This window comes from Triplophysa dalaica, chromosome 17 (genome assembly GCF_015846415.1).
Source record: "Triplophysa dalaica isolate WHDGS20190420 chromosome 17, ASM1584641v1, whole genome shotgun sequence".
NCBI lineage: Eukaryota > Metazoa > Chordata > Actinopteri > Cypriniformes > Nemacheilidae > Triplophysa > Triplophysa dalaica.
This window is the reverse complement of record NC_079558.1, coordinates 2,804,995-2,819,220: the sequence shown is the minus strand read 5'-3', so window position 1 is coordinate 2,819,220 and position 14,226 is coordinate 2,804,995. Positions and strand designations below refer to the sequence as shown.

The window sequence follows — 14,226 nt, the reverse complement described above, 5'->3', positions numbered from 1 at the left end:
CCACTGCTCCCTTTTACAGCACTACGGTGGCTCACAGAGAACTAATAGAGCGTTCCCGCCAAACGTAACTTGCATGAAAAAAATAGCGCAATTCATGTGTAGTTGAACGCTTGAACATTTTGAGTTTACGAGCTTCATTCTCGCGTGAAATTCACTTCACATGGGAGGGGCTTCTGCCAGGCGGCTCCAGTCTCGTATATGTATATTTATATATATACAATCACCGAAAGGATTATTAGGAACACCTGTTCAATTTCTCATTAATGCAATTATGGTGGTTGTGTAATGGTGTGGGGGATGTTTTCTTGGCAAACTTTCGGCCCCTTAGTGCCAATTGGGCATCGTTTAAATGCCACAGCCTACCTGAGCATTATTTCTGACCATGTCCATCCCTTTATGACCACCATGTACCCATCCTCTGATGGATACTTCCAGCAGGATAATGCACCATGTCACAAAGCTCGAATCATTTCAAATTGGTTTCTTGAACATGACAATGTGTTCACTATACTAAAATGGCCCCCACAGTGACCAGATCTCAACCCAATAGAGCATCTTTGGGATGTGGTGGAACGGGAGCTTCGTGCATCCCACAAATCTCCATCAACTGCAAGATGTTATACTATCAATATGGGCCAACATTTCTAAAGAATGCTTTCAGCACCTTGTCGAATCAATGCCACGTAGAATTAAGGCAGTTCTAAAGGCGAGAGGGGGTCAAACACAGTATTAGTATGGTGTTCCTAATAATTAAAGCGTTAATGACGATTAGTCGATGACGTCATTATTTAATTTAAATAAAGAGCTATGAAATGTTTTGCAACAAGATTTGATGGATGTGGGCAGTAAGACACTCATGTGTGCAGGCTGCGGGAAAAATTCCTTTGCAAAACATTCATTCCCTCGCAATTGTTTTATTTACTAATAACGTTATCGACTAGTCGACATCGATGTGACTTTTATCACATAATAGTCGACTTTAAAAAATCTGAGGTCGTTCAACCCCTAGTTCATTTTAAGGTAATAAAAACATAAACATAACACGGCATGATCTATGGTCTTTAATACGCCTCTGAAGACATGTATATTATATTGCATTTCTTTCAATAGATCCTCCAAAAAATTACACACAGCACCTTTAACCCATTGTTGGGACAAATATGAACATTTTCTTGGCTAATTTAACCCAGCGGATGGGTTTGTCCCTTTTTGAACCAGTGCTGGGTTGAAAAAAAAAACGGTTAATTTCCCCAATAAGTGTACACGTTGACTCTGCAGCGTTATCAAAACATTGCTCCACTCTTCCGAGCATCCATCAGAAAAGCGCCACACTAACTTAGCGTGTGCCGACTCTGCCAAAGGCAATGAGCACTCAGCCCTCTGTAACCTCTCAAACTCTCTCTTACTCCGTCTCATTGGCTCTATTGTTGAGCACTTATGTGCAGTCCAAGCAGAAAACATGACAAGCTGTCCACTTCAGGAGACACGACAGTAAGTAAAGCAAAGGAGAGAGAGAGAGACGGATACAGGTGACAATGAAGCGCCATCGCCTCAGGAGGGAACAGAGATGGGAATAAAAACAATAAGAAAACGACTAATGGAAAGATGCCGAGAGAGTAAAAGTAAGAGACGGAAAGGAGGAGAGATAGGGTGTGTGGGTGTGAAGCTGAGGTCAGGGTGGGACAGGAGTGAAAATGTGTGGAAGATAAGAGATATTGGAATAAATTGTCAGCAAAGGACGAAATCTGTAGCTTGTTAAATCAATGTCTGAAGGTTAACCAGGAGCTGATTTGAAAGCTATCTTAGTAATTATCGACCCACAAATACGAAAGTCATATAGGTAGTTTAAAGATCTGGATATAATGTTATTCTATAATATGCGACAAGATGTGAGGTTGGTTGCTAGGCAACCTCAAAGAACAAAGCTCTATTTTACGTTAAACATCTAAAACAACATCTCTCGTCTTGATTTGTCTATTTGACGCTCTCTCTCTCACCTTACAAATTACAATTCCTCCTCGCTCTCAAGTGTAAATAATATAAATCTGTACATACATAAACAGTAAAGATAAGTCTTCACAGCATCATCACAGCAACCAGCCCTAGCCTCAAGCACCCTTAAAGTGTCAATTTTTTGTGATTTTTAATATCGTTCTTGGTTTATGGACTGTCCCACAACAAGTTTACGTACATGCACGGTGTAAAAACACTTTTGTTTTATTAATAATGGGTGGTTGATATTACCTTATTCTTGACTGACTCTCAAATAAATAATCTGGCGATTCATCTGTCTAATCCCTGCGTTTCTGTCAGCCTACTCTGATCTGATTGGTCAGATGGTCTAGTCTACAATGATTGGTCTACCCAAGTCAATAACTTTGTTATTCGTTCAAATTTGGCTTTACAACTTGGCGGACTGCTTACATTCCCACACACCAAAATTACTCAATGCATGAAATGTAATTTTAAGGACATTGTAATAGTTACTCTTTAATCAATTTATGGTATGCCTTCCTTAACATTTTGTTGTGCTTTCTCAATCACGTTCCCTCAGATTCTTTCATTTGTCGTGCGATGGTTTGGAACGTTGCTACTGCCCACTAGCATCTCCCACCACAGTTATTTATAAAGCTTCTCTCTCTCTCTCTCTCTCTCTCTCTCTCTCTCTCTCTCACAAACACACATGTAGACACATTAGGTCTGGAACGATTCCTCGAGTAACTTGAATCATTCAAATACAAAAAAAACATTGAGGCAACCTCGTTTAATCCATTTAACTACAGGACAAATAGAGCACCGCGTTTCCCCAAGGACCATTTTTACTGACGCACAGCCTGCAAAACTGGACATGTTTAATAATTTCTGCTCTGACAACCGTGAGAATGTGACAAACACTGTGTGTGTGTTAGAATGGTGAAATGGTGAGAGAACATTGTGGTTGGTACGTTCCTTATCTTTAAACTGAACTTCATCCGGCAAAGTTTATCTTATTTGACCAGGGTACTGTTAACAGTATGTATAATCTCCAAAGGCTGAAAGAGGTCTTTGTGGCTGTTTAAACAAATGCACATACAGGGCTATACAGTGCAACATATAACTTTATGTATTTACAGAGCCGCCTGTTTGTGTGAAGTGTGTTTGTCGAGGCGCTTGTTTCTATGTGACGTTAATCAATGGCGCACCGCTATTTTAATTAGTTTTAAGTCTATTTTGCGAGTGAAACTTGTTTTCCGGCTCCATTGAGTCCATATAACTAGATTCGGACGTCAAATCCTGGTATTTAAGCATGCCATATGGCTATTCTGCGTGTCTGATTGAATGAACTGCACAGTTTACCGTCTGCGCTGTATGAGGACATGAACTTCATCTCCACAATTTCTCTGAGAGTTTATTTCAGAAAATTTTACTGAGTGATGCTATGTGAAGTGAAGCGGAGAAAACACACACACAAAATTAAGCGTCTTCCAACGACCTGCCAAAATAAAAGTCCAGTTAACTACGGTAGTTTTATGTGAACAATTATATTACTATTAAATAGTAAAAAAATTTAAAAGAACTTAACTAAAAATGCATCATGCATAACTGAAGTTAGTTGTCTACCTATGAAATTATTCTTTTTTTTATTTTGTATTATGTTTCATTTTTAATGTAATAAGGTAATGTAATGTACTAAATTGGTTTAGTTTTCACAGACATTAATTTATGCAGCTTCAGCAATAAATATTAAAAAAAATCTGAAAAGGAAACAAATTAGTTGCTTTTAAGATACCCGTCTTATTTTCTCTTGTCTATGAAGTATTGCACTTTAATAAAGAAAAAGTAATTATTATTCGAATACTCAATTAATCGATGGAATAATTGGTAGAATACTCGATTACTAAAATAATCAATAGCTACCGCCACACACACACACACACACACACACACACACACACACACACAGTCTGTCTAACACACAAGTCCTTGACTGTTTCGGTCACTTTCACATGCCAAACATTTGTGAGAATATACTCATTCATGGGATTTACATATACACACATACATAATCATAAGTAGACACAACACATACCGATATTGGGGTGCTTGAGTAGACGGCAGATTCGAGCTTCACGTTCCAGTTTCTGGTGATCTGCGGAAGAGAGAGAGAGATCGTACATTAGATATTGAAGGTGGCTGATAGCTTGTTCTCGCAGTTGTAAAACAGAGACACATCGGCTAATGTGTCGTAAAGTTTTCTTAAAGGCTAACTCCCTAGCAACACATTCAATTCATTTAGAACCCCGTTTCATCTAGTTTAGCATCTAGTTTATCTATAAAATATAAACTGCACAAATATAGCCCAGGCTTGAGAAACACCCTGTCTGGTATTGCAATGATAAAATACTTTAAAGTCTCCTTGTTTTTGGAGTGGGGGCGAGGTTGAAGCTAATCTTCAGCTTATTAATGTACATGTAATATGCTAGTGTGAGTTCAAAGGATGAATGTTGTGTAAATTTAAACAAACAAGACTGAGGGCTCATCTGCCCCTACACAACACACAAAGCATTGGGAGTTTTAAAAGGGCATACAGTTGTCTTCTCAATATAAAATAAAGTACCCAGCATGCACTGCTGGAAGCCAACAAATGACACTGCATATAAAGCAAAGAAAATAATTATTTTCCTCATCCACCAGTTTAGCAGTTTACGGTCAGGTAATTTACATTGGTGCACAATTTTATTTCTTATTTATTTATAACATACATTGTCATGCCAGTAGCCATATGGGGTGCACTTCAACATTGCGCAATAGCGCTTCAAGTGACCCCTTGTCTCAGCTTGTGGTCTTTCCCAACTTCTCTTTCTCTGCCCATGTGGGTTCATGTTGTTCTTTCACTTCTGATAAAGCTGTAAAGGCCAGAAAAACCTTAGAATAACAACACACGTCCATCATATCTTAGAACTGCTTTAAACATGGCTATGATGGCATTTCTATACAACAATTATAACCTGATAATAAATATCAGGGTCATCTCTGAGGTTACAGACAAGCTTTAAATTAACTTTCGATTAAATGATCTTGCCATTTTGCTTTGAAGTCCCCAAGCACATGAAACGCCATCACATTCAAATCTGCCACCATTATCAAAACTAAGATCAAAGGTTAAAATCATGTTTAGTTTAGTCTTAAAACACAGCGCACAATTTAGGCAGCAAAAACCAAGAAAGCTCTGTAGACTTCGTAGCAAAGCCAACAATCTATGCTTAACAAATTTAGAAGTGAAAAAAAATCTATTTCAATTGGTAGGTTTGTAAAAACATCCAAAAACAAATGTTCATCTTATGTGAAATGAAATTGTGATTCTCTTGTATGAAATCTTCTTTTTTAATAGCAAAAACACTTTCAACCACCTTAACAAGCACATCAAGCAGGTGCTAAATGCTCGTTTTGATTCGGCTGTTGTTTTGATTGAATGCGTTATTTGATTGTGCGTGTTCGTGCATGCACGCACGTACCCATTATAATTTTCTGCATATTGTCAAACCTCTTTCATTCTTTATTTCTTTCTTTCTTTTTTTTTCTGTCGTTTTCAATGGATTAGGTGTTAGCCTCCAACACGTTCACATATTTGCACATACACGTAGAATGCATGCTTCAAGCTAACCGGATTACATACTCTCCCATCTTGCCCCTCTGACCCAGTGAAGAATTAACCCTTAGCGTGGTGCTGGCAAGAGTTCCATCAGCCTTCACGGTCCTTTCACTGTCTGCCAACATGACCACACAACTAACAACAGCCGGAGATGAGTGCCAAGGAGGAGTCAAAACCCTGACTGTGGATCAGTGGAGAGCCAAAAAGCCCATTTGTGCATATAGTAAATTAGGATACAAAGCCAAAGGAACTATATATTATTGATTAGGAAGAGGAATGGACAAACAGCATGGTAGAGGAATGATAAACAGAGTACAAAAATAAGAGACTGTGATTTGCTAGTTACAGTGATAGTTCACAACAACAAAAATGATCTCATTATGTGCGCATTCTCATGTCACTCCAAACATGTATGACTCTCTTCTGCAGAAGACAAAAAAATATATTTTGAAGAATGCTGGTAACCAAACAACACTGGACCCTATTGACTTCCATTGCATGGATACAAAACCACCGAGACATTCTTAAAGTGATAGTTCACCCAAAATATAAAATATCTGACTCTCTGATCTTTTTTTTTTTACTTTCTGTCTTCCGCAGAACAAAAAAGAAGATATTTTGAAGAAAGTTGAGAACACTGAACAGCACTGGCCCTCATTCACTTCTATTGTATGGACGCAAAACCAATGCAAGTGAATGGCGGCCAGTTAACAGCATTTTTCAAAATATTTTCTGTCGTGTTCTACGGAAGGAAGAAAGTCATACAGGTTTGAATCGACAAGAGGGTGAGTAAATGATGACAGAATGTTTATTTTTGGGTGAACTATCACTTTAAAATGTGCTCTACAGAAGAAAGAGTAATTTTTGGGGTAAATATCGGTATATTGTTTATTTCTGCATAATATAATTCATTAAAATAGAAGTTTAATTTGAAGGTTTATTTTATAATGCCTGTGTTTTTAAGGTGAATAGAGACTATGTTTCCCTTTACATTTCGTCTCATCTTGTGGGATAAGTGTCTCGTAACACCCCTGCCCTGCCTATTCTACGTTTTTTTTAAGATGACAACAGACGTTTTATTCTTGTGCTACAACTGTCTGGCCTGTGCTACAAAATTTTAAACCTCTTTAAACCTGCCATGTTGACATCTTAACACAACCTATTCAATAGACTATACCTCAATGTCTCATAGCCTCGATTTCATTTGCACACAATTAAATATGCAGTCTAGTCTGACTAATATAAATTGTTACTCAACTGGGATGTAGCAAAAAGAAACGTGTCAGACAGTGAAATGAAATTCCCAAACACTACATCTCAGAAGTTTTACACACACAGTAATTTGAGAGGAAACCCCATACGGTAGGAAGAGACATCAGCGTGGTGCTATCACAAGTACTTCAGTTTCACTGCGGAAGATCACACACACTCATGCAGTAATTGTATTACAGACACACACACCTCTAATCTGATGCATAATTAAATGCAGGGTAGAGATAGGAAGAGCCCTCTGTCCTAACATTTTGTCCAAAGAGTAAATGAGAGCGGGACAGACAGCGAGACAATGGGGTGGGGTTACTGAAAGGGTACAGAGAGAGAGAGAGAGAGAGGGAACGAGCGAGTATCAGAAAGGGTCAACCAGTTGGGCATCAGGTTGAACGCGTCTTGAAAGTGTATAAGGTTATTTCAGGTTCATATCATATCATTTAGATTCATAATATGATTTTAACAAATATATTCAAAAATTCCACACAAACCATTTAAGCTGCAATCTGTAATATTTTTTGGATAAAATAGTGCAGAAGCATATTTTTTTTTAAATCTCCTTACTTTACCCTAATCTGTAATTTTAATCTCATAATAAGTAAGGGATAATGTGCAGGCAACCGGTTGTTTTCGCAGAAATAAGCTCGGACAGTGTGATACAGTCTTGTATCATGCTGAAGGGTCTTATTTCTCGATAACAACTGGATGCTTGTACATTATCCCGTTATTACACGACTACTTGCCACGTGAGAAAAAAACTGGATATGAAATGTGAATTTGAATTACTTTATTCGCTCATTTTTACTGAATGCAGGAAAAAGCAGTTTGGACGACGTTCAAGTGTCACGAACAGGCAATTTGGTTTAATCATTTGTAAATATAATGTGATTTATGTTATTAAAAGACATATTTTTATTTAATTTGTCAAAAAAACCCTGTCAAAATGATTTGTTGCATCTGGGATTACTGTGTTATAAATTTTGAGCGGTTGTTATCTGGGAATATCGAATCAGCAAATGTCGCGACTGGCCAATCAGAATCAAGCATTCTAACGAGCAATGTCCACAGGTTTGTGTGTGGGTTAGGTTAAAAAGGAATTATAGTTGGAATTTAAATTAAAAGTGAAACTGACATAGAAATTTATTCGCAAGTGGAATTGAAACACAGAAAGGGATCTAAATAACAAGAGATGCAGAAGCGCAACTAATCACAAGAGGTAAGTGTGTGTGCTTGTGTGCGTAAGAGATAAAGGATTACATGAGATATCCACTTGATGAAGCAAATCGCATCTCCCTTGTGCAAGTGTTCTGGGCTTTAATCCTGTGCATGTGTGAACGTGCACGTCATTTCATCAGCTCAGCTGGCACCGTGCTGTTATTCCTTTGTTTCTTTACTGATTCAATAACCCCTTCATTCCTCTTCTTTACTGTGTGAATACGAGTAATCCATGTACTGCAGAAATACTCCACGTCCTGTTGACATCATGAACCAACCTTCACAGCCTGTTTTGCTTCCGCAACGTGATGTATTTTTGTGTGAAACAGGATGGGCTGAAGGAGGGACATCAGACAAAAAGAAGACATTCCCGAGGCGGATGAATTTATATTTATAATGAATTTATATTAATAAATGGGGTCAAATTATTCCTTAAACCAATAAAAACTGTTTGCGGATCAGTTAGAAATTCGAAGATATATACCGGAATGTACCACAGCACTGACCAAATACTAGGTTTATTCTCATGAACCCAATTTCAAAGCAGTAATGAAGTGCTGTATTGTGAACACAACACTGGATAGATCAAATATCAAAGGTGAGCAAGTAGACCATAGTGTAAATAGTGTTACCATGGTAACTACAGAGATGTATCGGGGGCGTCTGAATAACCAGGAAGTAAGATTATTGCTGATTTTGCGGAGATTATTGCTTGGATGATCAGCCGTCCCTCCTTGCGTTGTACCGCACAGCATTTTCACCCCTTGTTCCGCACGGCGCATATTGAGAAAATGTCCCGCATTTGGATTGTTGGGTGGTGGTCACCTTAATTATTGGTAAATGCCCAAGATGTGCCTTTTTTTCCCACACACGATCAGGCTGCATGCCTAGACCTGTGCAGCTGTTCAATTAAAATGGAAAATATATAAGCTACATCAGTACCTTTTGCGAAGAGAGGAGTTTGGATACCAACAATCTACAAGTCCCCACACATAACTAAAGTAGCACAAATGCATTTCCTTCTGGTCCAGGGGACTAACAGTCTTACTCCTGTACAACATTTTTCCACCCACATGAAAATACTATAGAAGCTACTATATTATAGTATATTATAGAGTACATTTTTACCACAGTTTACTTTACTGTAGGGGTTGTACGAACTAGTCGACATTAATGCTCTGATGCAACATTTAAAGTTTGATGTCGACTAGTCGCGTGATTCTGACACTATACCTTAAAAGTGTTGACTGTTCCAAGAAACCTGCGAGCAGGACGGATGTCATTCCCACTCCCTTTAGTGGAGTTCTTTCATACTCCCAACAATAATATGTTATCTTGTCCTGCTTCCGCAAGCATTAGTAACAGTGTGTCCTGTTTTTGTCCGCAACATTCATGATTTGATCCGACTCCGCAAAAGCTTGCAGGTAAAGCCTAACGTTACATAGATTTCAGATTTGCAGATTTTATAGATATTATAGGTTATTTTTGTTCTCGTTCCCCGTTTAATAAGACCGGAACGAAAAGGTAAAAATACAAATTATATAAAAATGTTTCTCATATTGGCTACTATGTCATTGAGGTGCAGCATTTGTAAGTCCGCTATGATAAAGCGTCTGCTGCATTTGGCTTATAAATATAATGACGTTGTTCTAAAGTCATAGCCGTCACAAACAAACTCTACAAATTTTTCAAACTTGACCCTTTCAGTTGGCTTGTAAATGCAAGGCATGTCCACCTGCTGATCTTTTACTGCATAGTCCCGCTACCACCGACCTCACGCTTTAAAATAGTTTTATATTTGTTATGTTCTTGTTGCTCTGTGCAATAGATTAACAACAGTTTATTTGTAATTATACTATATATTTAGAGGCTATTTTGTGGGAGTACCGCAATTCTCCCGCAGCCCATCAAATCTTGTTGCAAAACATTCCCTTACTCTTATTTTCATTATTTGTAACGTCATCGTCTAGTCAACATCGACGAGACTTTTTCACATAATAGTCAACTTCGATTTCTAGCAGTACTGTTAAAAATGTAAAGGGCTATTGCCCTTTAAAGCACCATAGAATTAACATTACATATAGCAATGTTCAGCAATAAGGGAAATGGGCTGGCCGAATAAATTTTACAGAACATGGTGTGTGACCAGCGCAGAGAGAGAGAGCGAGACATAAATAATGCAGCAAGCGTGTCAGCGGTATGTGGAGCATTTTTAAGTGTCAGACAAAGAATTTCTGAATGAAAACATCTTTACTGGTTGGTAACTTGTGTACTTTAGACGGGCGGTCTGACAGTAGCCTATAGGCTTTAATCCAGTTCCCTGTACTAAACAACTTGTCAAAGTATGTTCTGTGCATCCCGGCCAGGAGTGCACCTTCTGAGAGAACCGTCAGCTTTTGTGGGCGGAGTTTGGAGGACAGACGTAAACTGAAATCAAAGAATATTGAATACCAAGAGGCAAAACTCAAGAGATCGTTTTATTTGCAACACCAGCGCCCTGCAATTTAGGGGTGAAAGTGACTCGGCTTTTTAAAAGTGACAACTGCTTTGTTAAGAAATTAAAAAAAATCAGTATATATTCAGTTCATGCAATATTAAAAAAATATATAAAAAAATAAAAGAAATACGAAAACCCATGTTCAATGCAATAAATAAAGCACACGAAACCGTCGGTTTATTTTTGCATTTTATGCTTAACAAACAGCAAAATTTCTAACCTCAGCACCAGAGTGGCAAACTAAGTGACCTTTATATTACCCGACCCGAAACGCTCTCGCTCCGGCCCTGGGGCAGCAGACCATTCTTATTGTTTAGCTCTGCACAGAAACACACTCATCTCAAACGCCCTAATGTGATAACACCCTCCATGCCATCAATCCCAATACAAGAACAAATGAAAAAGTAACAAGCGGCATTCTGTCTTCGTTTCGGCTGGCATGCGTCTCAACCCGCAAACAAAGTGATAAAACCCAAATTACAGCAGTCATGGTCTGAAACTTGTTGAGATAATGCCTTCATTAGGATGCCAGAGGGAAAAAGGAGGTGCCGGGAGGCAATCGACTACAGAGAGACTGGTAAGGTAACCCATCCCTGAAAGATAAAGCTCAAATCAAAACACGCATTCGACGAACGCCGCAACCTTTAATTGTTCCATCACCCGCGCCACTTACAGAAAGAGGGAGTGTGTGAGACATAATGTTGGTGTCAGTGTTTTGCTTTATTGTGCTGAGGCTCAGAGATCCGTGTGCTCAATTACTACCCCGGTGAGAGGCACTCCAGCGTTTGTCGCAATCAACAAAACTGCATCGGACGACAGAAAAGAGCAGGCGCAGAGAGGCACAAGACCCTGAGGGACACGGGTCTGGACCCGGAGGCAAATCAGTGTGCGCCTGGACAATTAATAGCCTGTCAATATCTGCTGGAGGCAGCTGGCCGATACAGCTCTTCCATTTCCAAATGATGAAATGACAACATTTTTTTCCATTGACTGATGTTACATATGACAAACCGTCATTATGTTGAAGAAGCAGCAAATATGGTGAGGCCCTCTAGAATTACAGGAAACATGCTGCATTACAATATTGATTATGTGGTTTTCAAAGTAAGCAAAGCTTGTTATAAAATTTAGATCCGAGCACGATCGGTAGGCTACTAAAGATTAGAAATAGTGGTAGTTTTCATCAGCAGATGTTAGCTATTTTAAAGGTCCACTGTATGAAATTTAGCGGCAAATAGTGGTGAGATTGCGAATTGAACGGGTCACTCCACCCCTCCCTTTAAAAGCAATATGGCTGCTGACACAGGACTAAGATGTCGTCACATTTTCACTTCTTTGGCGAAGGAGATAACGAACGTATTTATGAAACATGTATTAGAGCAGTTTGTCCGTGTAGGGCTACTGTAGAAAAAACATGGTGAAGGAGACCCGCGGCGTATAGATAGAAACAGCCCATTCAAAGGTAATAAAGGCATAACGCTTCATTATGTAAGGTCTTTATACACCTCTGAAGACATAGTTATGTATTTTATATTGTATTTTTGTCAATTGTTTCTCCAAAAACATACACACAAAACCCTTAAAGTCTACATGAAATTAAAAGTGACCCTATTTACTTGTTAGTACCCATTACCTGGGTTTGTCGTTGTAATCTTTTATCAAAATGTAATTTTATTTTCATTTACAGACCACGCCCCGCTGGTGCATTGCATTATTGCAAAATAAGTCATTAAATAGCCTGGTTCATTTGAAAAAAGCAATGTAAAACAGAATTTCAGAATGCAACTTCAGGCTTCTTTCATTTATTGACGACCATTGATTACAATACCCAAAAGCAATTAGTTGATGTGACGGTAAAAGAGCAAAAAAGGGGTGTGGAAAAAAGGATTCGTCAATCAATTGATGTTTATGAACAGTTTCTCTCAACACTCTTAAAATAAACGTGCTTAAAGGTTCTTCACAGTAATGCCATCTCCAAAGAACCGTTCAGTCCGTCAAAGGTTCTTCTTCAAAGGATATATTTCTTACTTTTTTATAATTTGAAGAACCTTTTTTTGAAACAGAAAAGTTCTTCAGATGTTAAAGGTTCTTTATGGAACCAAAAGGTTCTTCTATGGCATCATAGAATCTTTTGAAGCACCTTTTTTTTGTTAAGAGTGTTTCTGTGCTCTGGGAAACACTTTCTTCGGCGTTAAAAGGTGAAGCTGAGGTCAGACAGGTTTACTTAAAAAAAAATCCAGGCCAAATCCATGCTGGGCACGCTGCCAGTCTCACAACGCTCACCATACCAACCACAACCATGCGGGCACACATGCCAAGTCCCCAGACTGTGTGAGTAAGTGCCATATGACAGAGAAAAAAACACACTAAAGACGTTACGTGATGCGAGTGTATCAGATCGTATGAATAGGATGTATACAACCAGATTTTTGGAACACAAGTGAGAAAACACATCTCAAAAAAGGAAAATAAGGCAGATGATGACATCATTTTTTATAGACTGACTTACAGGCTTAAATAAAGACAGAAAAATGTAATTTGTGATGCTGTCCTTACAAACAAACCAAAGCAGTCCAGCCATGGATCGGCAGCAGGTTATCAGAATATATCTGGTCCAGACAGCGCCGTCCGTCCCCAGGCACCGGCCGGCAGGGCCACTCCGTCTGCATTTTAGAGCTCTATTACATCTTCCTCCTCTGTCTGCTCCCTGTTCTGTTTCACAATGTCACTTTTCCACTGTTCTGAACAGATATTTTCTACAGAAATTCCCTCAGCTATGTTTTTCTGCTGTGCCCGGGACAACAACCCTTGATATCATTGCTGATGAAAACATACAAGTGAATGGGGTGTTTTGAAAAGAAGCTTTCCGTGAGAAGACATGTTGGCAGTTATTTTATGGGAAAGAGCAGGACACACAAATGCATACCAAAATAATCAAATCATAGAAGAATTTGGATTTGCAAGATAGTATTCATGTATATTTGCTATTTTAGTACTCTACGTGGGCTGTGAGAATGTTTAAAGTTGACTAAAATACTATCGAATAGTTTCTGTTCATTTCAATTAAATAAAGTGTCTGTCTTAATATTATTTGAAAATTTTAAACTAAATGAAAATTAGAATCTTGCCACAGCAATAAAGCTAAAACACTAAAATTATCACCTGAAATAAACAAAAATAAAATAAAATGTTTTAGCAATTTAAATAAGCACAACAAAATTGCTAAAAATAAAACTAAATTAAAATAATAAAAAAAATGAACAAAAAATTAAATAACAAAACTTTAATAAATGAGCATTAAAGGTACTCCATCACACAGCTCGAGTAAATAATTGAGGTTTATACTGATTTATATCACTTATTACAAAAAAGCCAACATTCATAAAAAAGATATTTGTTAAAATGATTAAAATAAAATAAAGAGTTTAACATGATTATTTGATCCTCAAGAACTGATTCTGGAGGCTGAAACCTGTGGTGCTACTTTTTCATAAAACGACAAGATTGCTGCAATCCCTTGCGATTCCTTCATAAAAGTCCTAGACAAATAAAAATGGCAGGTTACAAAGGCTATCTTGACCTACTCCCAGTTACTCAAACTGTATTAACCTCACAG

The 14,226-nt window shown here is 38.2% G+C and overlaps 1 protein-coding gene across 18 annotated transcripts in view; it reads right to left on the bottom strand.

The window, feature by feature from the left end:
- The window catches only part of camk2g1 (calcium/calmodulin-dependent protein kinase (CaM kinase) II gamma 1), a 63,471-nt gene that overhangs the window by 32,004 nt on the left and 17,241 nt on the right, over nucleotides 1-14,226 (bottom strand). For all 18 annotated transcript variants that reach the window (XM_056771291.1, XM_056771292.1, XM_056771294.1 and 15 more), the window contains exon 3: nucleotides 4,070-4,129. In XM_056771291.1, coding sequence (XP_056627269.1) covers nucleotides 4,070-4,129 — 60 coding nt within the window. The remainder of the gene's footprint in view (nucleotides 1-4,069; nucleotides 4,130-14,226) is intronic.